Below are 23,555 nucleotides of genomic sequence, written 5' to 3' on the forward strand. Positions count from 1 at the left end.
TCCAAGCTAAAGCTAATGACCAAGAGTAAACGGAGATTTAAATGGATTGTAATCCACTGCGGTGGAAATGACGTTCGCCTGAAGAAATCTGAGGTCCTCAAAGCTAACGTAGAGTCAGTGTGCACATACGCGCGGACCATTTCAGACGAAGTAGTTTTCTCTGACCCCCTCCCAAACCTCATCAGTGACCAGATGTTTAGCCGCACGTCATCTTTTAACCGCCGGCTGTCAGGGTGGTGTCCCAGTAACTCGGTAGGCTTCATTAATAAATGGAAGTCCTTCTGGGGCAAGCCTGGTCTCAGTAGGAGGGACGGCATCCATCCCACGTTGGATGGAGCGTACCTCTTATCTAGAAACATAGTTAAAAGCTTAGCTCCTCCATCCTGACGTAGCAGAGTGGGGACCAGGCAACAGAGTCCTACACGCCTCTCTGAGTTTCCCTCTCGGCAGTCAGGGTTAGGGTTAGAGGGTTAGGTATAAGGATGAAATGCAGTACGACTCTGGCTTCTATGACTCATTTGCATATGGGCAGCTCACAGTTGAGCCAGCAGAGGGAGCCATAGAGGCAGACCTGTTTGACAGATTGGAGCAATTCTGGAGCCGTCATTGCAAATAGATGATTAAAACATTTTGTGTGAGTGAGTGTCTTTTGTGAGTGTGTGTGTGTGTGTGTTTGAGTCTGTGAGTGTGAGTGTGAGTGTGAGTGTGTGTGTGCGGGGGGGGGGGGGGTAGGGTTACCAGGGAGCTTCAGATTATAAATGCTCTTCATAATAGATTTAATGAATGTAGTTTGATTTTAAGGCTGAAGAATAGAAAAGCACTCCGGGCCACATTCTGTCCAGGAGGGATCCAAATAAAACGTTAGAATGAAAAACAAGACGGAGATGAAGGTCAAATCTTTTTTGCTTTGAAAATACAGCTTCACTGCAACAATCACCAACTAATATCTGCTCAGCAAAAAACTAAATCTTCAAGACATGTCTTAAATGAATAAACATTAAACATGCAACACATCTACTTTTCTCTCCACCCAACAACCAAAACACAAAATGGCTCAGCAGACATGTGTTGGCACTTTCCTGTTTCGGTTCATCGCTGCTGGAAAACGAAGAATTCAGCTGGTCACTGGCGCTTTTCCTCTCGCTCCTCCAGCCTCATTTAGAAATGTGATCCAACTTTGTTGATTTTTAAAAAAGTTGATTCTGGATTTAATTGCCTGCCTTTTCTTCAAAATGAGGCTCTTGCAGAAGTTTGGATGCAACATTTACAAAAGTAACACCACCAGGCAGCGACGGGTCTGGTAAACAACACGACATTGTTTTTACATTTGTGAAAAAAAACAAACCACAGAAAGAAAACTATGCACAATCTGCCCTCGTGAACAAGTCAACAAATTACACACCAACAGAGGGGAAGGCCATTTTTAAAAAAACAGCGAAAGAAGCATTGAACATTTTGAAAACCGGCAAAGAAATCGAACCGTCGATCTTAAGGATCTGAGCGACACACACACACACACACACACACACACACACACACACACACACACACACACACACACACACACACACACACACACACACACACACACACACACACACACACACACACACACACACACACACACACACACACACACACACACACACACACACACACACACACACACAGAGCTGGGTCCTCAGGCTGATCCTGGGTCTTTCCTTCCAGGCATGGTTCAGGTCCCAGCTCAGAGCTCAGAGCTGCCAGCGCGATGATGATGATGATGATGCTCCTCCTCCTCCTCCTCCTCCTACTACTACTACTTGTCCCCTCCAGACTCCGGCTCCTTGGCCAGGCCGCGGATGGACAGGTCGTACACCACCTCCTCGATCTTCTTCACGTCGTACTTGAGGCCGTCGTAGCGCTTCCTCAGCGGGTCGTTCTTCAGGTTGAGCAGGCGGAAGCCCGAGTCCAGCTCGTTGATGAAGTTGGAGATGCGCAGCGGCCGGTTGTAGTCTCCCGCTGTGACGCTGTTCACCGCCAGCCGAGACTACAGGAAAAAAGTGCCCTTATTTCATCTGGATTCTACATACGACATATTGAGCTGCAGTGGTTCTATGTTCTGGGACTCACTAGTTCACTGGCCATGATCAGCACACCTGCCAGGTAGTCCTCCACATCCAGGTGGAAGCCTTTCTCTCGCATCACCTCAACTGCATCACAAACAAGCAGAGTTAGGAAGCTACTAAAATAAATTTTTTTTAAAAAAAGCGTTTAATAATCAAAATGTAAGCCGACACGTACTCCCGAGTATCTGAGCCACCTCCTCACGAGTCACCAGAGCTTCACTCTCCAGGTAAACCACGAAAGCTGCTAGAAAGGCCAGACGCTGCAGGACGAACCTCCAATGTTCATGAAACCTGAAGAGAAATCAGATAAAACACATTTAACCAAGAGAATTTACCTTTCATATTTTCTTTTTTTTTTTTTTAATATGTAAAGCAGGTGACGGACGATAGAAGATATTTACTATTCAGTATAAACCATCAACTCTGGCCTTCAAAGAAACTAAAATATGAACAAAAGTGATTATCGAATAACCAGATAAAGTGTCATTTAAGAAAGAAATCCCCAAAGGAGTAGAATCAGAGAGTTAATATGCTCTGTAATATCAGCTTATGTTGTTGTCAGTCCTAAACCTTTGAAACTGTCTGAAGCAGGGGTATCCCACCTCCGTCCTCCAGGTCCCCTGTCCTGCAGGTTCAGCTCCTCCCAGGTCCAACACACCTGATAGCAAAGAACGGCTCGCTATTGGGCTTTTTCACAACCTTGGTGATGACATCATCATTAGAGTCAGGTCTGCTGATGCAGGGAGGAGATAAAACCTGCAGGACAGGGGTCCTGCAGGACAGGGGTCCTCCAGGACCGGGGTCCTCCAGGACCGGGGTTGGGCACTCCTGGTCTAAACTGTCACTCAGTGAGGAAATCGTGTTTTGTAGATTCTTTCTTTGGCAAAACGATGCTTCTCGGCTATGAATGTGATACTGATGGAAAGCCTCACATTCTTACCTATAATACTGTTCCACTGGAAACTTGGTCTTGAGATCTGCAATTTGAGTCCTGACTGTGCAGAACAGCTCCCGCGCCTTCGCACATTTCCCAGGAACTGAAGCGAGAATGTTCAAGTTAAAATAGGAAACAAATCAGGACGGCTGGCGCTGTGTCAAACACTCACTTTCTTTGAATCCAGACGGCTGGTGCACGCTTTGAAGAACTGTCAGGATTTCCCTGGCTGTCTGCTCCAGGAGCTGAACCACCTTACGGATATCCTGCATGTCAACATGGAAACAAAACAGTGTTCAGGTTCAGCATTCAAGCGGATTGCTGGGAGTGAAGTTCAATAATGGAGTGTAACTGTCCTGGACCAGGATGAGCTTCAGATAATGAGAATACGCCAGTAAATAAATAGGTTGTAGTCATTTAAAAAGACTGGAAACAGCAGATTCCAGATTCTGTGATGTCAGATTTAATCTCAATGTTGGCCTTGATCCTTAAATCTTCCCATGATCGATGAAGTTCTTAAATATTTTACTTCTTAATGTTAAAGATGTGTCACAAAGCATGCTTTAGTACAGAAAGACACTAATTGTAATGCAATTAAGTACATTATCTAGTTTAAAAAATACATATTGTACAGATACAGATTTAGTTTTAACCAGCATCTTAAACCAAGTTTTATAGATTATCTCAAAGGGATAATACTTAAACAAGTATGTCGAGTTAGAATCTAAGAAACACTGAACAAGCTGAGCTTCGTTAGGAAATCAATAGTTTGAAATTGAGACAATTTTCCATTGAGTTTGGTAGAAACAGACTAGAAAACACGACTGAACTGCATTTCTATCGACTTGGGGGGAATAAGGCTCGTGGTAATCGCTGGATGTTGTCAGTTCAAATGGCTTTTGTAGAGAAATAATCTGCAGTTTGAGACAAAGCGGAGCGTTAGCTGCGATGCTAGCGGTCTGAGGGAGCTCGTGCTGCCCGGCGCGGGGCAGCCGCGGGGCGGACTCACGGCTCCTACCTCTCGGATGTCCTGGTCGGCGCTCAGGAAGCCCTGGATGTAGCTGAACATCTCGGTGACGGACATTTCTGAGGAAAAACAAACTAAAGTTTGCGACTAATTCACTCAAACGTCAACGTACACAGGAGCTCCGCTTCTTCCGCGAAGTGGAGGCGCACGTAGACTTCGTCGCTGTGACGTCATCACTCGGCCGCCGGCCTCAATAATCTTTTATAACTATTAAAACGTTCTGATTGAAATGATCATAACTGGGAACCAATTATTGTTGGTGACCAAGAATTCCCGAACAACGCTGCTCATCTGTAAAGTAGATCCTTTATAAAAATCCAAATGAATCTATAAAGTCATTCTTTTCTGAAAATAAATGCTCTCTTAAGCCTCAACTGCAAAATAATTAAATCCTCAAAGTAAATACTCTTCACATAGCCCCAAGTTAATCCTGAAACTTAAAATCTTAATTTCATTGTTGGTCAACACACATTAACTACATCTTTTTACACCAAAGATTTTTACTGATGAGAGTTCAGTGTGAACCCTATGATTTTAAAGATATACTTCTAAAAGTTGTGGTTAAAGCAGCTGAGCTATGCCATCCATCCATCTTCTAACCCGCTTATCCTGTCCAGGGTGGCGGGGCGCTGGAGCCGATGCCAGCTCACTATGGGCCAGGGCAGGACTCACCCTGGACTCTCCAGTCCATCACAGAGCCTGGGCTGTACCACAGTTTGGCATTTAGCAGGTTACACTGATCAGGTGTGGTTTAGGGCAATCCTATATGGTTTGCATGTTCTGTCTCTGCATGTTTTCTCCTCCAACAGTCCAACAACATGTGTTTATGGTTATGTATGTGACTAAATTGGTCAGGAGTGTGAATGTGAGTGTGTCTCTCTGTGTTTGCCTTGTCATGGACTGGCAGTGTGAACTGAGGTAATCCTGGCGTGTGCTGCTCTACAGGGTTTATTTGTATTGCCAAGTTTAGTGTGTAAGTAGTTGCACTGTTTTGGTCTGAGTAATTAGCTTTAATAAGGTCTACGGCTGCTTGACTGTGTATTCAGAAGGGTTTCTCTGTCTGTAGACAGCCACAAGGTTCATCTTACCACTCAATGTGAATCTAATAAAGGCCGATGAGTGGGGAGGCAGATTTAGTATTTTAGTTGGTTTGCAGTCTGATGCAGGAGGACAGAACTCTGACCCTCCCAACATAAAGCGGTTTGTTGCATTTCTTCATTCCCTCTGTTGATGGAGCCAAAGCAGCACTCTTGCATATGTTATGTTCAGGTACTGCTCGAACATAAGCAATATGCAAAGGAAAACAGTTTTAACTTCGTTAATACGAGTTCAAAAAGTATTATTAGAGATAACATTTTTGATGGTTACTTCCAGTTTGTCTGCTTGGCCCTCGAGTTTTTCAAAGCTTCTTCTGATCAGATCAGCCTTGCTTGTTTAAGTAGAAACAAACAAATAAAGAAACAAGTAAAATAGCTTATGAAGATTGTTGTAGTTCTAATGGATATATTCTGTGTAAAGTAAGTATATTGATGATGAAGCAGGAAATGGAAATACTGAGGTAATAAACTACTAAGTTGTATGTGACCTAATTATATACCTGGAGTAGAATAGAATATACTTAATTAATCCCTGGGGGAAAGTCTTGACTATGAGGTGGAAAACGGTACTGAAAATCTGTACTCAAAAACTACTGACGTATTAGCTATTTTTAAACCACATTCATAGTCAATGGCAGGTATTTTATTGAATTTGCCTGTATAAAATATCAACTTTCAAACCACATTTTTGTCAGAGAAAGTATAAATACACAGAAAGACATACAAGTGCAGATTTGCACCTGAATTTGTCTTTTTAAAGAAACAACTTGATGGCTACAAAAAGTTTTGAATATTAATGTGAAAGGTGGTTAAATGCAATAGCAACTTTTTAAAGTAGAGGAAGATTCAATTGTGTAAATATTACCAAACTATGAGTGAAATTATATGATAAAAATAAGTAAAATTTCAAGTAATATCCCAAAATAATACTTTAAAACTGTGATTGTTTTTGATTCTTTCCCCCACCCTTTCTGGATCATTTAATTGGTGATTGTGACGCCATAGTTGTTTCATTGCATCTGCACTTTTGTTATATTCCGGGATTTTTGTTGTATTTGTCTGCAGCCATTTCTGGGATGTGGGAATATCATCTGTGCATATAAATAAGTGCACTGATCACTTGAACGCTAATTGAATGCTTTGGGTTATTTGTTTAGGACTCTCTCACTTGTAGTGTTCAGATATCCTATAGTCCATGAAGGCAGCAGGCGAGTCTCTCTCTCTCTCTCTCTCTCTCTCTCTCTCTCTCTCTCTCTCTCTCTCTCTCTCTCTCTCTCTCTCTCTCTCTCTCCCTCTCTCTCTCTCCTCTCTCCCTCTCTCTCCCCCTCCCTCTTTCTCTCTCTCTCTTTCCCTCTCCCTCTCCCTCCCCCCCCTCTCTCTCTCCCTCTCTCTCTCTGTCTGTCTCTCCCTCCCTCTCTCTCCCTCTCTCTCTCTCTCCCTCTCCCTCCCTCTGTCTCTCCCCCCCCCCCCCTCTCTCTCCCTCTCCCTCTCCCTCTCTCTCCCACTCCCTCTCTCTCTCTCTCTCCTACATTCGAAGCACATTTCCTCGCGGTGCACCTGAACGCTGTTTGTATCCGGCTGAAGTGGGACTTTAACATAATGCCGCAGACTGTTGCGCAGCAGAGGCGCTGAGATGGAGAAAAGCTGTGCGGAAGATGACTGCGTGGATTCGGGAGCGGAGACTGGAGGGTGAGTGACAAACACACGCAAACATCCACGAGCTGGGATTTCTACTAGTCTGACTGGTCGCAGCGTCTCACCCGCAGTTACTGCGCGTAATTTGTCTCTGTGCAACTTTTGATCCGGGATTGAAGTTTGGACGTGTCTAAAAGTGAGGGACCGTTTTACCCGTACTTTAGCTTTATTTGATTACAATTGTGACATCAACACTGATTTCATGCATTTGAACACATAAATTCCTTCTTTTGCCCATTAATTTCCATGAAACATGGCACATTTAAAATTATTATTTCCCTCCGATGGATGAAGTGTAATCCTAGTAGTTGTGTAGAAAGTTAAGACTTAATCACCTCCTTCCCAGTTTTAATTACCTAATGCAGGAACAATGAGAGTCAGAGCGGGCAACAGGATTAGATGTACACAAACTTCTGTTTAAAAGGTTGAACACAAATTATTTGAGTAAAAGTTAAACTCAAGTACACAAATACAAGTTGTAAATGTCCTAAAATACATGATAAAAAGTAGTACTTGTTTGTCATCATGTTCAGATGAGAATGATCCATTTTGCAGCCAGTAAACAAAGATTGTTTAACTTGTTTGTCCTGTGGTATAGTAGGGAATGTTTAAATCCTTAAATTTTTTATGACCCACCAAAATCAGCACGTTATGCAATTTTCCACAGCTTGTTTGGTCTTGCAATACAAGTTTGCACCACAAGATGGTGTAATGAGTCTTAAAAAAATGAAATGCGAGAAGTTCTTGGCTGTACTTGTGAGTGTCGTCTACATAACAAACAAGTACATGTAAGTTATCCTCTGAAGAATTGCTTCTTCCAACCAAATTAAAGCCAGTGCTTTGAAAGCCTCCTCGTGTACAACATAGATAGATGGATAGATAGACGGTAGATACTTTATTAATCCCGGGGGAAATATGAGTTTTCAGCAGCCTGCAAACAATAACAAAAGAGCAAAAATAAAGGGACAGAAAAAACCCCAGCAGGTTAGCAGCCAGATTGACATTAAAAACAGGCTTTAAGGAAAGGAAAACTGTCTCCCAGACTGTAATAACATGGAAAAAAGACCACCTATATTGGTTGTTTATCCATGTCTTCACACCCGTATTGAGAGTGTGAAAACTGGGAAAGTGATCGGAGCTCACTCCATCAATGTCCTTGTTGTCTGAGGGAGCCGGGACGTGAAGTGGAACCAATCAGAATCTGTGTGAGAGAAAGCATCTTTTTCATCCTAGGAAAGTTCACCTACCCCCCATGAAAATTTGGACGTGAGAGAAAAAGCTGCTGGCTGCAGAGTCTTCGTCTCCACCAGATCTCAACCCAACGATTGGACTTTATCCCCCAACAGGACAATTCACGCCTGTTTTCAATGTTTTCAAGTGAAACTGCGAAACCTTTGGAGCATTTTGGGGGTCTCTTATACAACAACGGTGTTCGAAGCTTCTGTAAAGTGCTTCCAAGGTGGAACTTTTTGAAAAATGCTCTGTCTGTGTAAATGGTGGAATCACTACTACTGCCACGGCTGTAGTAACTAGTTCTTCTGCTCATGCTCAGTAGAGACTATCAGAACAGAGTTTCCTCCAGAGTGTCATGACTCCCAGTCCATATTCTCCTGGGAATTGGTACTTTTATAATGATAGTCATTGTAATAACAATCCAACTAGGTGGTTTATTTTGACAGTCATCGTAACAATCCAACTTGGTTTTATTTTGACAGTCACCATATTAACAATCCAACTTGGTGGTTTTATTTTGAAGGTCACCATAATAATAATCCAATTTGGTGGTTTTATTTTGACAGTCACCATAATAATAATCCAACTTGGTGGTCTGTCCACTAGAATGTCTGTATTCTTCCAGTGTTAATGTTTAGAGCTCCTTGTTCTCGCTGCATGTGTGTGTGTGTGTGTGTGTGTGTGTGGTTTCATTACAAAAACAAACAACAGCTACCACTAGTGGCCCGACATGCTTACTACATTGTTTCAGAGTTTTTGCCGTGTCTATCTAAACTGTTTTCAAACCGTTGCCTTGTAAACACAAAACTTTTCTAGAGTAAAAACGCTGTCGTAAACGGGGTCGAAGTCTCAAATTCTGAGACAGAAATTGACCTCAATGGCATGTTTTTGGAGAAAAGCCCAGATATACAGGAACAACTAGCAAACTTCACTCAGCAAGGCCCCCGATCAGACTCAAACTGGGAATATTGTTATTGCAAGGAGAGCGTGCCGATCACTACAGCTGTCAGTTTCTACTATAGCAAGAATGGAAAGCTACTACTCAAATGAACAACAATAATATTATTAGATTAGATATTCCACTATTCATCCCATGGCAGGACAATTACTGATGCTGCAGCAGGAAAGGATGGATAGAAGAGACAACAGAGTACTGAATGTGCACAGTAAAAGCTGTATTCATGCAGTAAAAGGTAATAAATGTAACAATAAGAACATTATTGGTGGTACTGGAAGGAAACGGATTACAAAGTGACTCCTGATTCCAGAGGTTTCCTGACTGAATGGGGACCTTCCTTGTTCCAGATGAATAAAAGTGTTGGAGTCTCATGGAAAATCAAGGAGCTTGAGTAGCAGGTTGTGATTTAAACATAGGAAATGGCAGTTGACTGTCTGTCATTAGTCAGCGCTGGCTTCTTTAAACCGTAGCGGTAAAGTTGACCCGAAGCCTGGCTGTGGAGGTGACGGGCCATATAGTGCTCCCATGAGTCACTGTTTGGAACAGTTGTAGGCGACTTCTAGCTCTTTGTTCTCCCCGCGAGCGCCACTGTCCAAATCAGACTGAACACCTCAGTTCCAACGCGTCTCGCAGACTCATCGCCGTGGGTCAATCAGCAGTCAGACTGCATGTGCATGACAGGGCTGTCTGTCTGTCTGTCTGTCTGTCTGTCTCTGTCTTCGCTTCATATTTATTGTCTTTGGACGGGGATGAAGCCAGGCGCTGCGGCCAGACTGGGAACGACAGGCGAGACGCTGAGCGGCACTGCTGACGGAGTCCTGCCAAATTCACACCCGGGGGAGTCGTTGCGGCGGAGCTCGCTGCTGCACCCCCCCCCCCCCCCCCAACCCCCTCCAGGAGATTTTCTCCTGCTTTGTTATTTCTGCTCTCCTCTGTGCAGCAGGACGAGTACATGACTCTCTGTGTCCTTTAGCTCCAGTGGTTAAAAATCTCCTGGTCTTCTCTGCTTCTGACTGCAGCATTGCCCCTTCAGCCCACCTCGCTCCACAGCTAATGCCCCTCAGTTAGATTAATACCCTCCTGCTGCAGGAAGCAGACGTGCTCCTGTGTCCTGCAGCTTCCAGGGGCCTTATTAGTTTAGAGACGGAGTCACGGGGAGTGAGTGTGTTCTCTGCTGGTCAGCTGACTCCACTGGGACTGGTACTGTCCGGTTGTGTCCTTCACTCAGGAGCTCGGGTTCCTCTGGGTTCCACGGAGGATTGTCGTCTCACTCAGCGTGTGGACGAACATGCATGTCCAGCATGTGAACATTTGTAATGTATGAATGGCAACAAGTTGTCACCAGTCCATGGAGATCCGATCGGAGGAAATCAAACTCTGCTTCTCTTCTCGATCAGAGATGAGGGTTTCAGATTGGCGGGGCAGGATCCTTCCTCTTCCTCTGTGAAGACGAGAAGAATGGAAACCTTTGTTTTGTCACAAACAGTGAAATGTGTTTAGTTCTTGTTCCAGGCCCAAACAATGTTGATAACAAAATTAAAAGAATAAAAATTCAAATACAACAATAAAGTTGATAGGAGGGAAGAAGCTCCTCCGTCCTCGCTGCGTTTCCCTCCACGCAGCAGTGGCGCCGCCCTGATGGTAGCAGAGAGAACTGTCTGCTCCCTGGCTCGCCAATGTGAATACCTTTAGTGGAAAAATTCAAAAAGCTGCATGCTGAGCGGGACCGAGCAGGACCGAGCAGGACTGAACAGGACTGAGGGAGCGTGAGTGCGGCTGCACACTGTGATGGAATGGTGGCAATGCCTCTGTCCTACGTCGCTGTCCTACGTCGCTGTCCTACGTCGCTGTCCTACGTCGCTGTGAGACCGGTTCTAGGACAGACCTCGTCATGGTCTTGCAACCAAAGACAACCTGTTGTTAAAATTCAGACGGAGCCACAAAGTCAGTCTGACGCTTACGCTGCTGTCGACTTACGTCAATTAACGAACCAATAGAAATGCAGTGTGAGATGATGACTGATCAGGGCAGCAGATGCATCAATGAAATGCTTGAGCTGTGAAGCGAAATGCTTCGGGGAGTTTTCTCCAAACACATAAACGCCACCAGGGCTCTGTTCACATTCCACTAGCTTCTTCTTATTTCTGACATTTTATTTCTGCGTGATGCCGCTGACTGGCGTACATCGAAGGCTGCGATTCAGCTTGTTTTCATCGTGAAATCTGCAGACGGCAAACCATGTCGTACTCGCTGTGATAAAATCACAGTTTGCAGTGGACATAGAGCACAAACGCCTTTCTTTAGCATCAGAGTGAAGTACTCTAAACCTTTTTAAACCCCCAGAGAAGAACAAACCTGACTGATGAATCATTTGGTTGATACTGTCAGAAATACACACAAAACACATTTGTTGTTACTGTAGTTTTGACTTTGATCCAGGAAAGTTGTAATAGTTTCATGGATATCCAGATTATAGGATTTGTCAGTGACACTGGTACACACACACACACACACACACACACACACACACACACACACACACACACACACACACACACACACACACACACACACACACACACACACACACACACACACACAAAGAGCAGGAGCCTTTAGAAAACAAGTATTGGACCGTTTCCGCGATCACTTGATGATTTATAGACAAATCTACAACTTCTGATGAGAAATCTCTTTAACATGCAGCGAGGTGAGATAGAACTGTGGCATCATAGAAATACTTCAGTGAAACTACCTCAGCGCTGTATTGTGGTGGTGATAGTAGTAGTAGTAGTGGTGGTAGTAATTGAGTAAATTTCCTTGTGCTTCATCCCTTCAGCTAGAAACGGCTGTGAAATGTCTTGGAGCGTTTTGTGGGGACGTTTCCAGCTGGACCTGTCCCTCTGTTCAGCCAGATGTCAGATCTTTATTTGAACTCGCAGTGTGTCGTCCTGTAAATCCTGCAGTTTGCACTTTCTGCTGTAAGGTAAACTCCTGTCTCCTCTTTCTCTCCACCACTTCATCTGACTGTTCCCGTCTCCTTCTCTGTCGTCCTCTGCAGGTCTGATTACAGTCCTCTGTCCTCAACCAGCAGTAAGTAAAACCAGCAATGGGCACACACACACACACACACACATACACACTTTATCGGACTAACTTGTGCCGCACGGTGGAGCAGTGGTTAGCTTCACAGCGAGAAAGTCTTGGGTTCAAATCCAGCCCTGGGACTTGGTGTGTGTGGGTTCTCCGGTTTCCTCCCATACTCCCAACAACCTGGGCCGGGCTCCCTGAGCTCCCCCCTCGGCCCCCCCAGCTCCCCCCGATGCTGCTCTGTGTGGCTGCTACCGATCGGTCAGGGGATTAATGAAGTATGATTCTTCTTCGATTCTAACACACAATTGGTGGCTGACTAAATACTGTTTTGCCCCACTGTAGTAAAATGTTGGAGATCAAACCAAAAAACGATGCATTTATTCTACAAAAAGCAAACACAATTTAGTTCATTTGAACATTGCCATAAGTTGCACTTGATCAAATTGTATATGGTAAAGTGTTGGCCATCAAACACAAAATGAACAACGTCATTAATCATGTATATCTCTAAAAACTGAACTTTCTACAGTTTTAAAGTTTTCTAACTGTGATTGGATAAAGACAATCTACAGTTGCTCCTTGTAGTTTGCGCACCATTTGTTGAGCTAAACAATTAAAATCAATACGCGACAGCGCCCAGTATGTTGAGTTTGGTTCAGAAGCTTAACAATGTTATTCAACATAAGAAATCATCGCAAACGTAAAAGTCAATCACAACCACTTGCCCGGGCTTCAGTAACTATATTTACACCACCGTAGTGATTGAGAACACACTGTGCACTATGACATATTTTAAAGACATTTGCTTGTATTTTTCCATGAAAAATTTATTAAATATTTAAAGAATGTCAAATAGAATATGAAAATGGAAATTAGCTTTACAGTCAATGTGCTTCCTTCTTTAAGAGGCAAGGTACAAATGTTACTCTCCTCGGTGCCTGCTCTTTAAAATCTTTATCACCCCGATTTTCGATGGTAACTAGTCCCACACCGGAACACCGACACAAAAAGCACTTGAGCAAAATTTGGGAATATTGTGCTTTGACCTTTGTCAAACCGTTTACGCAAAAAATTCAAAAAACTGAAAAGTTTTCCAGTCAAAACAGAAGTTTAGTGAGAATGAGAGCACGCACACAGAAAGCACCTCAAAACTGGAAAAATTCAGGAATAGTGTCTCTATCTTTTAAGGTTTCTGCAAAAAACTGAGATTAAGTGGCCAGTCCAAGCTGAAGGGATGTTGGTGAAAAACACAATTGAGGGGATACTAGTCAGCCGGCACACAACAGTTCATCTGGAACCTTCTAGTTTGGAATTATAATTACAGCTTCAGCTCAGAGAAATCAAGTTTTCATTTGATGTGTTTGAAATCATTTATCTGTTTTCAAAGGGAATCAACTCCAACAGAGCAAACCAGCCCCTTTTAGCCCAAACATGCTGGTTTCCTTCTCATAGACCTGCTGGTGTATCACTAAATATGAAATGACTTGCACACATGTACTACATTGGTCGACTCAACACACAATAGCAATCATAACCACACTGCTGAATATAGTTTGATGGCTGGTAATTCTGTCCTGTGTGCGACTGTGAAGATGTGCAGAGGTCATGACTCCCCTCAGGCCTGTTTGCCAGCTCTCCAGCCACAATAGGGGGATTATATCCAATATTAGCCCATTAATCTGATCTACAGGAAGCTGCGTTATCCCAGCCTCACCACACCCGCAGGCCAGGAAGCACAGCAACACACACACACACACACACACACACACACACACACACACACACACACACACACACACACACACACACACACACACACCCACCAAGTGTCTGGATGGGTTTTCCCTTCATGTTTCCTGTGTCATCGCTGTATCAGATGAGCTCCTGACCACTATTGTCAAAGCGGGAACAAACTGTGCAGTAATTCATTGTGAGCAGAGTCCAGAGCTTTAAAGGCACAGTGCAGGACACGGCTTCCAACCTGGAGGCTCCACCACGTGTTCAAAACACGTCAGGGAAAACCAGAGTGAGGCACTCTCTTCAACCTAAGGCCCTCGTTTACACCACGACGGTTCACCTGTTTTTCCATTTGTGTTTTTAGAAAAGTTTCGCTTTTCCACAGCAACGTTTTGAAAAGGATGTCCGTTCTGTGTGGAAAGGACAGAAATGCTCAAATCAGTGGAGTTGGCATGCTTCATGTCGTCTTCAATTAGGTTTCTAGTTCTACTGTTTTGTTTTGTATTTCTTTGCGTGTCAGTTTCAGGAATTGGATTTGGAGCAGAAGTTGTGGTTTGCCTCTTCAGGGAACAAAAAACGTCCACAAATACTTTAAAGTTAAACTCTTTGTTTTCATAAAGTGATACGAAGAACTTCTATCTATGTGATGCATTGGGTCTTAAAGGTGTGTGTGTGTGTGTGTGTGTGTGTGTGTGTGTGTGTGTGTGTGTGTGTGTGTGTGTGTGTGTGTGTGTGTGTGTGTGTGTGTGTGTGTGTGTGTGTGTGTGTGTGTGTGTGTGTGTGTGTGTGTGTGTGTGTGTGTGTGTGTGTGTGTGTGTGTGTGGCCCTGACCTCTGACCTGGACTCAGACCCGTCATAAACCCCCCACAGAGCGATGCGTATCCAGTTAAACCACCAACATCAATCTAATATAATAGGACCTGCAGGCTCCCTGCTGGTGTCTTAAGAAAGCTTTTAAAGGCACATTTAGATTTAAGGTTCATTGCAACGCCATGTTTTGTCATTAATTCAAAGCTTTTACACGCCTATAGAAACTCAAAGTACTGTATAATTTATTGGAAAATGTATGTGGCAACTCGGAATATGCCAGTGGGACCCACAAATAACTTCACACAAATTTAACACGGTATTATGGAGAGAATAATAGCTGCAGTTAAATGAAAAGCATATTTGATATATTTCCTCCTGCCAGTAAATCACATGAATAGCGGCCATGAAAGCCAAAAACAACATCATGTTGGTTAATCCCTCCAAACGTTTTGCCCTCTCTACTCTGTAGGTGGCTCAATTTCTTCAATTCATCATAAATTAGTTTAATTTGGTTTAAAAAAGTATTTAAGTTTCTGTGACATTTGAAATGAGTGCATATGATAAATATTATTTGAGAAAATAGAAAATTTGTTCAGAACCACGGAAGATTAACTCACATTTAGTGTTTAAGGGAAACTTTCAGAATGGTCAGATTGTGATGGATTGAGATTAAAGTGTGTGTGGTCGTATTCATGAAGGAATGTGTGATGGTGACGCACCGTCCTGGTTGTTTTTACCGTTTTGGGGCATCAGGTGGAGGTCTGTGGCTCACGCTAGAAAGAAGAGATGATGTCTGGATTCCCAGATTAGTCCTGGCTGAATCAAACACACTGAGCTGAAGATTAAATAACCGTATATCTTTTAATTTCAGTTTGGCGGAGCGTTGTTAAATCCCAAATCTGTTTCCATATTAAAGAGTGTGATGGGCAGCTGAGACAAACCTCTGTTATATTTATCTTTTATACCTGTTTGCACTGTAATAAATATGGTATCAGCTGCATAGCAACTGATGTGAATGACCTTGTTTAATTTCCACTAAGATGATTTAAACTGTTCATCAAACACGGGAAACAATTTAATTATGAACACGAGATATGGACGGGCAGCGTCGCACTGTACTGTGAACGTAAGGGTACAAACTCAGTCGACTTCCACAAACTGCCTCGGAGGCCCAACAGGTATTAACTAAAATACATGTAAATAAAATAAACTTGAGGTTACACTGATTTTGTGTAATTATAATAATAATGTACTCAACATTTTACACACTAACGACCCCGTTACATATGTTCAGTAGCAGCGTTCCAAAAAAGTACTTTTTTCCTCTGCTTCCACTTTCAATAAGTTGCACCTTGGCAGTGGTGTTTTCAGTGGCTCTGAGCATCGTGGTGTCGGCGAGACCTTCAGTCATCACCCGGCCCTGCTGGTGGAGTAACAAAGTCTTGGTCTGTGTGTTTTATTCTCTCATGGTGTTTGGTGGGATTGTGTTGGGCACTGAAACAAGTGACTATTCCCAAATATTACTGCAGTAATTTCACTACTTTGGCATTTGGAAAGTATCTAAAATCTCTGTGGAGTCTTGAAGTTAATTGGTTTCATGAATGCCGGGCTTGTCGGGGAAACCAGGAGTAGGAATGATGTGTGTGAAAGGAAAGTGGCGTCTTTTCTGCTCCTGCAGCTGCAACATCTTTGAACAATCAATTCAAAGTAAAGACTTTTTGATTCAAGAGGCTTCAAGTCCACAGTCCCTCCCTCAAACACTTAATCACACACCTTCACTCACTGTTGTTCGTGAGTGTCCGTCCAGCCTGAATGACCTCTGACCCCTGACCCCAACGGGTTTCTCCCACTTGTGAGACAAAGACGGGGGTGCTGTCAGAGGAATGGATGTTTTCAGTCAGAAACTGTAACAACAAAGACTCCAAGTAAACTCGCACATACCGACATACTACTGGAGGTGAAAACGGCGAGGAAGGAGTTCACCATTTCACTTTTAACACACTGACGATGTATTAATTATGAGCAGATGTTGAGTCATGAAAAGTACACCAAGGCTCTCGTCCAAAAAGGAGAAACTTTTGATCAACGATGAAAAGGAAACATGAGACGGAGTCATGATGTCCAACATTCACAGTTTCGAGCAAGCAAAGCAAACGGCGGTGGAAACACTTCTGGCTCTGAAAGAAATCAGGAATGAAACAAAGAGTCACGAAAAGAGGATCAGCATATTGAAGATACACTTTGATTGTATCATGGATTTTGGAATCTACCGTCTGCCTCGTGCTCAAAAGACGATCTTAAGACCAGAGTTTATGGTTTTCAGAGATCTCTCCTTCACCAGCAGATGTTAAATATCAAACATCACAATATGTAAACGTTGCAGACGAGAATAGAAGTCCATTATTCACAGAACAAATAACTCACTAGTAGTCAAGTTTCAGGCTGTTTTCATGTGTGGTTTCTGAAAAGTTTGTGTTCTTAATGGAAACATCAGTGCAAAAGTAGATAAAACATTTACTGGACAGCTGTTGTCATGATATTCCTACAGTATGGAGTGAACGTTTCACACAATGACGGAGCTCGGAGCCACTGGCAACGCAACTTTTTTAAAATGGCTTAAGGTCAGTGGCGTAGTCTACGTGATACGCAGGTATACGCTGTATACCCACGAGAAAAGGTCCAGAATTCCGTATACCCACTGAAAAATGTGCAAAGATACGTATCAGCATGGTTTTGTGACATGTCTTTCACTCTCCCATTCATAAATTTGCCTTTTCTGCATTACGAAGCGGCAATTTTGGACCATCGGGGCTTCCGTCAAGCGTGACGTCACCCGACGTAAGTGCTTAAAGGAGACATATCATGCTTTTAAATCCTTCCTTTTTACATATAAATCATACAGTTGTGGTCTATATAAAGCGGAACTGCAATGCTTGGGTCTGAATTCCTCATTATTAGAGCTCCACAGGCCCCTTTTCAACCCCTTTTCTGATGTGCTGCTGAGAGCAACTCGTTTTGGGGCGTTCTCTTAAAATGCAAATGAGACACTTCATACCCTGCCTCCTCTCCAGGTTGCAGAGGTGACACTCGGTTCAACTCCACCCTGTTCGGCCATCTTTGTAGTTTGATAGAACAGATACAATTATCTAGGGGCGCAGAAACTTTATATTCACACATTATTTACAAAATGTCAACAACGGAAGATTTGTCCATCCAGCCATACATGTTGGAGCCAGAGTCGGACCCGGCGGAGCGAGATGAAAATGACAATGATGCACCTGCAGAACAACGTCTTCATATGGATGTAACGCAATGGTGTGTTACTATATTTACACTAACTTCTCCATCCATGCCCACTACTACAATACTGCCTGTATTACAACGACTATTTAACACAGAAGTTACATTATAATCTAAAACGAGCACACAGCGCTAACATATGAAGACGGTGCAACTGCTAATGCTAAAAAAAAAATGACAGGGACGTCTTATCATCACACTTTTTAGCGTTATATACAGCTTACCGAAGTGCTCTGTTCGTCGTCTCCATAGATAGAAGGAACTGACCGCTCAATCAGACGAAGTCTTTCGGCAAATCCTTCTTTATACTGGCGGAGGTTGCTGAAGCAGTCATCCTTTAAGTGCTTCGCGCACACAAAAATGACCTTACCCACAGATGTGGGTACATTTCTGTGAAAAATAAAACTCAACCAGGCACTTCGAAAAGTTTCTGATGCTGGGAGACGGTGTAACGAAGCTTGTGGGTTACTACATCCAACAACCGAACATTTCGACTTATCCTCTCGTAACTTCGGTTGGACTACAAAATCGCAGCGAGAAACAAAAATGGCGGATTGCTCGAAGTGTCGATGTCCTAATTTGGCAGTTCCGCTGAGAATACTGTGACGTCATTGTTCAAAAAACGTAATAGAGAATAGAAAAATCGAAACCGATCACAAAATATGACCAAAACAGAATATAAAGATATCAACGGAGCACCTGAAGAGACTACTTTGAACTTTTCTGTACTTCTAAACACTCTAAATATACAACAAAATGCATTTAAGGGCTAAAAAAGTGGATTTAGCATGATATGCCCCCTTTAAATGGGCCGGTACGCAGTACCAGAACTTTTAAATTTGAGCCCTCAGCATACCGGGGCTTTTTTCTAGCGTACGGCGCATAGCAGAACTTTTCCTAATGTCCAGACTGTCAGCCGCCACTTTTTTCACACTTTGAACCCAGCAGTTTAAACAATGAGGCTGATTTATGGATTTTTACTGGTAAACCAGCTTCATGTCAACAATACATGGTGATGCGTTCAGGTGCATCACGTAACTCTGCCCTCCATGGCTGACCAGTCGTCCTCAGATGAAAATCTCCTTTCCTTACAATCATAATCAGCAAATACTTTATGACCAGAGATAATACACTGGGATTGAAATAATCTGAGTATACCCACTAGCATAAACTAGACTACACCACTGCTTAAGGTGGAACTTTTTGAAAAGGCTTTACCTCCATCTCTGTGGAAACGGACTGAAACACAACTTTTAGAAGGTGGAAACGCTGCTACTGGTCATGAGCACCACGGCCGTAGTAACTAGTTCTTCTGCTCATGGTCAGTAGAGCCAATCAGAACAAAGTTTCCTCCAGAGTGTCATGACTCCCAGTCCATAATCTCCTGGGACTTGGTACTTTTATTTTGACAGTCATCGTATTAACAATCCAACTTGGTACTTTTATTTTGACAGTCACCATAATAACAATCCAACTAGGTGGTTTTATTTTGACAGTCATCGCAATATCAATCCAACTTGGTGGTTTTATTTTGACAGTCATCGTAATAACAATCCAACTTGGTACTTTTATTTTGACAGTCATCGTAATAACAATCCAACTTGGTGGTTTTATTTTGACAGTCACCGTAATAACAATCCAACTTGGTGGTTTTATTTTGACAGTCACCGTAATAACAATCCAACTTGGTGGTTTTATTTTGACAGTCACCGTGATAACAATCCAACTTGGTAGTTTTATTTTGACAGTCAGCGTGATAACAATCCAACTTGGTGGTTTTATTTTGACAGTCATCGTAATAACAATCCAACTTGGTGGTTTTATTTTGACAGTCACCGTAATAACAATCCAACTTGGTGGTTTTATTTTGACAGTCACCATAAATCAATTCAACTTGGTAGTTTTATTTTGACAGTCAGCGTGATAACAATCCAACTTGGTGGTTTTATTTTGACAGTCACCGCAATAACAATCCAACTTGGTGGTTTTATTTTGACAGTCACCGTGATAACAATCCAACTTGGTAGTTTTATTTTGACAGTCACCGTGATAACAATCCATGTAAACAGGGCCTCCATCTATTTGGTGACTTTGAATTTGGCGCCACTGTGAAGGACAGTGTGTTCTGAGTGTGTGATTTCATTAAATGGCCCTGAGGTTGTTTATCTCACCGTTTGCTGGGATCAACAGTAACGTCGGTGCTTCCCCACCCATCCTCATCCCTTAATGACAAGTTGAAGAACAAAAGAGCTTTAGAAAATGATTCCACATCCCAGACGCTTCACTTCAGCCTTTTCTTAACAGACATTTTGTTTGTACACATGTTGAAGTAAAATTTCTCAATTGAAAAATGTCATTTCAAACACCTTTTCAGTTTTCATTGCGTCATCCTTTCACCTTTCTTCACACAACAAACCACCATGACAACCAATCCAGCTGCCGTGAGCCTGACAGGCTCTAGAGAACCTTCACCGGCAGAACCACTTACTCTAATGGCAGAAAACCTCCACAGAGCTTTAATAAAAGCACTTTTTGAAACGACTGCAGGATCTGGCTGGTGCAGACGGCCTGTGTGTTCATAATGCCTGAGGAGCAGCTCGGGATGTTTTGGCTCAGACGAGCAGCGGATTAAAAGAAGCAGAAACACATGTGCTTGACTCCATCCAGCTCCACCCCTCAGTCTGCTGCATGCCCTGCGATGGATGTCAGCTTTTCCTTTCAGATAATAGTATTTAGTCTGACTTCACTGTCCTGTTAAACCTGCTGAACATCGGTGACACTGCTTCAGGAGTTTTCAATGACTTCCAATTTTTGTAATTCACATTAATGCAAACCACTGAACTATTGCAAATTAAAAGTCGAGGCAATTTTATTCATGAAGCAGATTCTATTAAATTTACATACACAAAACCATAGAACAATAACCACCAACAACCACAATCACCGTCGCACTAACCCACACATCAGGTAATGATTCTCCTCCAGATGTTTTTATGGAGGAAGAATCTTTCTAGTTTCCTCTTGACCTTAAACCTGCAGTCGTTCCTGACTTTGACCAATGTAGAGCTGCTTTGTTGACTCTATTTAGACTTACAGGAGCCTTTTGATAGTGCAGGTCTTTCTACTTACTATACCAAAGCAAACCAAAACGTTAAGTGCAGTGTAACCACATCATGTTTGTCCGCTCGTCCTCACGGCGCCGCGTCTGAGGAGCCTGAAGAAACGTCTTCCAGGGTGGAGAGATGAGAAAACCCTTGGCGTTGACGTGTGGACGGACAAGATGTACATTTGCTGAAAACAATGTCATGGCCCCGCCTCCCTCCCCACGGCGTCACTCAACACCAACATGGCGGACTACCTCCAGGTGGCGCTGCTGATGCTCGTCGCTTTACTAAGGCCAGATGTTCGATGTCTTATCTTCTTCTGTTTTTGGTGTATTTCTGTATTTGAGCGGCACCTGGTGGCTGAAGGACCACCCAGAACGGACCAGCACCACCCTCTCAAACGGTTGTGGTGTTTTCCCACTGCTTCATTGGGACCTATGAAATCCATGCCGGGCTATAAAGCCGCTCGGATTAAGTGCTACCAAATTTGAGCCGCGAGGCAGAGACTGAAGCTAAATCCGCCGCAGCGGGCTGTTTAGCGCTGTAATTGCCGCGGTTCTGTCTGTCGGCTGTGTTGTGGCTGGTTGTGGTCAGGAGTGATTGAGTGTTTACTCACTGAGAGCCACCAGATGATTATCAGCCTGAAGTTCAGTGGGACCGTTTCTGTGGTCCGGCGGCGTTCTGAAGGTTTGAGTGTGCTGCTACACGTTTGTGGTTAAGTTTGTTTATTCCAACTTGGCACAACATCTAGTTAAAACACCTTTTTCATCTTTTCAATGCCGACCACTGCTTTCCCCTCACCTTTGGGTCTTCTCAGTTTGACTCATTCTCCTCAACTCTTTTCAAAACTCAGAAAAGTTGCACAATTTTTAAACCTTTTTCCCCCCATGAATTCACGTTGAATGAAGTCCAAACGTTTGAACTCCCAAAGACCCGGAGTTAACACAGCGACGCTCGCTTTCAGTCCGACATGCAGCAGAATCTACACATCAAAGACGACGAAGAGCGTCTGAGGGAAAGCAGCATACGTTTGTGAATCCGTAAAGACGCCTATAAAAGTTCATAGAAAGACGTAACTGGAGCCACATGTCAGATTCAGAGTTCAGTTAGATAAAGCCTGAAACAGGAAAACACTTGACAAATTAAAGTGGTTTGCACATGAAGCTTTACAAATTGTTTTACTCAAAGGACGTTTTACATTTTTTAGCTCGGTAACAAAGAAACTTTGGCAAAATCAGTAAATTGTAAATCTTATTGTGAAGTGTGGGAGTAAATGAACGTCTTGCATCAACAACGGCCGAGTGCCAAAGAGAGTTTTCTTCCCCAAGCGTCTCCGGCTCCGGTCTGTAGACGGAGTCTGTGTTCCTGTGGTGCTTGGCGACCCTGCCGACGTCCAGCCCGCTGGGCTCTGCCGCAGCATCCTGCAGTTGGATGAACTTTTTAGATGAAAGTGTGAAATAAACCAATTCAGCACAGAATTTTAAATGGAGTGAGACATCCTCTTATTTTATTTCCCAAAACGTCTTTATCTCTTGTCACTGGGATTCGATCGTTTGAGATAAACCACCTCCTTTTGTGGCACAAACATTCTGCTCCTCTTTGGTCTGCTGCTGGTAGATTGTCTATCAACTTAATAAATAATATAACACAGCGGTCTGCAACCTGCAGCTCCTCTGTAGTGGCTCTCTGAAGCTTTGAGAATTTTCTATATAAATAAACAATTTGCTTTCAGTCTTATTTCATGTGCTTTCCACACAAACTTTTTCCATTTTTCGAAAATGGTCTGATCTCCTGACTAAAAACGGCAAAAGAAGGCAAAACCACTAAAACAGCCAGAATGTCTATAGAAATGGATCAAATGGCTCAAACTCGTGGAAAATAAACTAAACGAATAACAAAAATGGCGAGAATAGCCAAGATGCGTAAAATTACTAAATAATCCGTGAAAAAAGTGAAAACTGCTCAAATTGGCTACAAAAGCATACAGAAAAAAAATATATATATATCTAAATTACTGCTATGAAACATCATGAATGCAAGGTTAGTTGTTAGTATGTAAACAACTTCAGATAACCAACATGTTTTGTGGCTCCAGACAAATTTCATTTGGTGGAAAATCACCAAAGTGTCTGTTTTGGGCTTAAAGGTTGCAGATCTCTGCCCTGATGCTCCTGCATCCTCCCTTTATGAACCCATAAAAACAAGAAGAAAGTTCTGCAGTGATGTCAGCCAGCTGCTGAAAAAAAAGCTTTTTCTGCAGGACTGTTCATACTCCAATAAGAAGCTGCCGAACTCGCAGCAGGCCACGCCCCCTCGCAGCAGCCACACGTCTGTGATGTGGCGTTTATACTTTTCAACTGCACAGTTTATTTCTGTCCTCCAGTGCTTTGAGAAACACATTTCTCTGAACTGTTTCAGTAATAAGAGTTTTAGTCAGAGCGCCATGTTGGTCCGGT

At 43.1% G+C, this 23,555-nt stretch overlaps 2 protein-coding genes across 2 annotated transcripts in view; one reads left to right on the plus strand and one right to left on the minus strand.

Moving 5' to 3' along the window:
• Positions 1-756: 756 nt before the first annotated feature.
• Positions 757-4,238, minus strand: tsn (translin). Its single transcript, XM_080478137.1, has 6 exons — positions 4,064-4,238; positions 3,218-3,311; positions 3,052-3,148; positions 2,287-2,402; positions 2,116-2,195; positions 757-2,032 (listed from the first exon to the last, which is right to left on the minus strand). The coding sequence occupies exons 1-6, from the start codon at positions 4,127-4,129 to the stop codon at positions 1,802-1,804; spliced, it is 684 nt and encodes a 227-aa protein (XP_080334263.1). The 5' UTR covers positions 4,130-4,238; the 3' UTR covers positions 757-1,801.
• Positions 4,239-6,677: 2,439 nt separating this feature from the next.
• The window catches only part of fam124a (family with sequence similarity 124 member A), a 40,027-nt gene continuing 23,149 nt past the window's right edge, over positions 6,678-23,555 (plus strand). The window contains exons 1-2 of the mRNA XM_080478908.1: positions 6,678-6,858; positions 12,117-12,148. Coding sequence (XP_080335034.1) covers positions 6,803-6,858; positions 12,117-12,148 — 88 coding nt within the window. The 5' untranslated portion in view covers positions 6,678-6,802. The remainder of the gene's footprint in view (positions 6,859-12,116; positions 12,149-23,555) is intronic.

This window comes from Lipophrys pholis (genome assembly GCF_963383615.2).
Source record: "Lipophrys pholis genome assembly, chromosome: 13".
NCBI lineage: Eukaryota > Metazoa > Chordata > Actinopteri > Blenniiformes > Blenniidae > Lipophrys > Lipophrys pholis.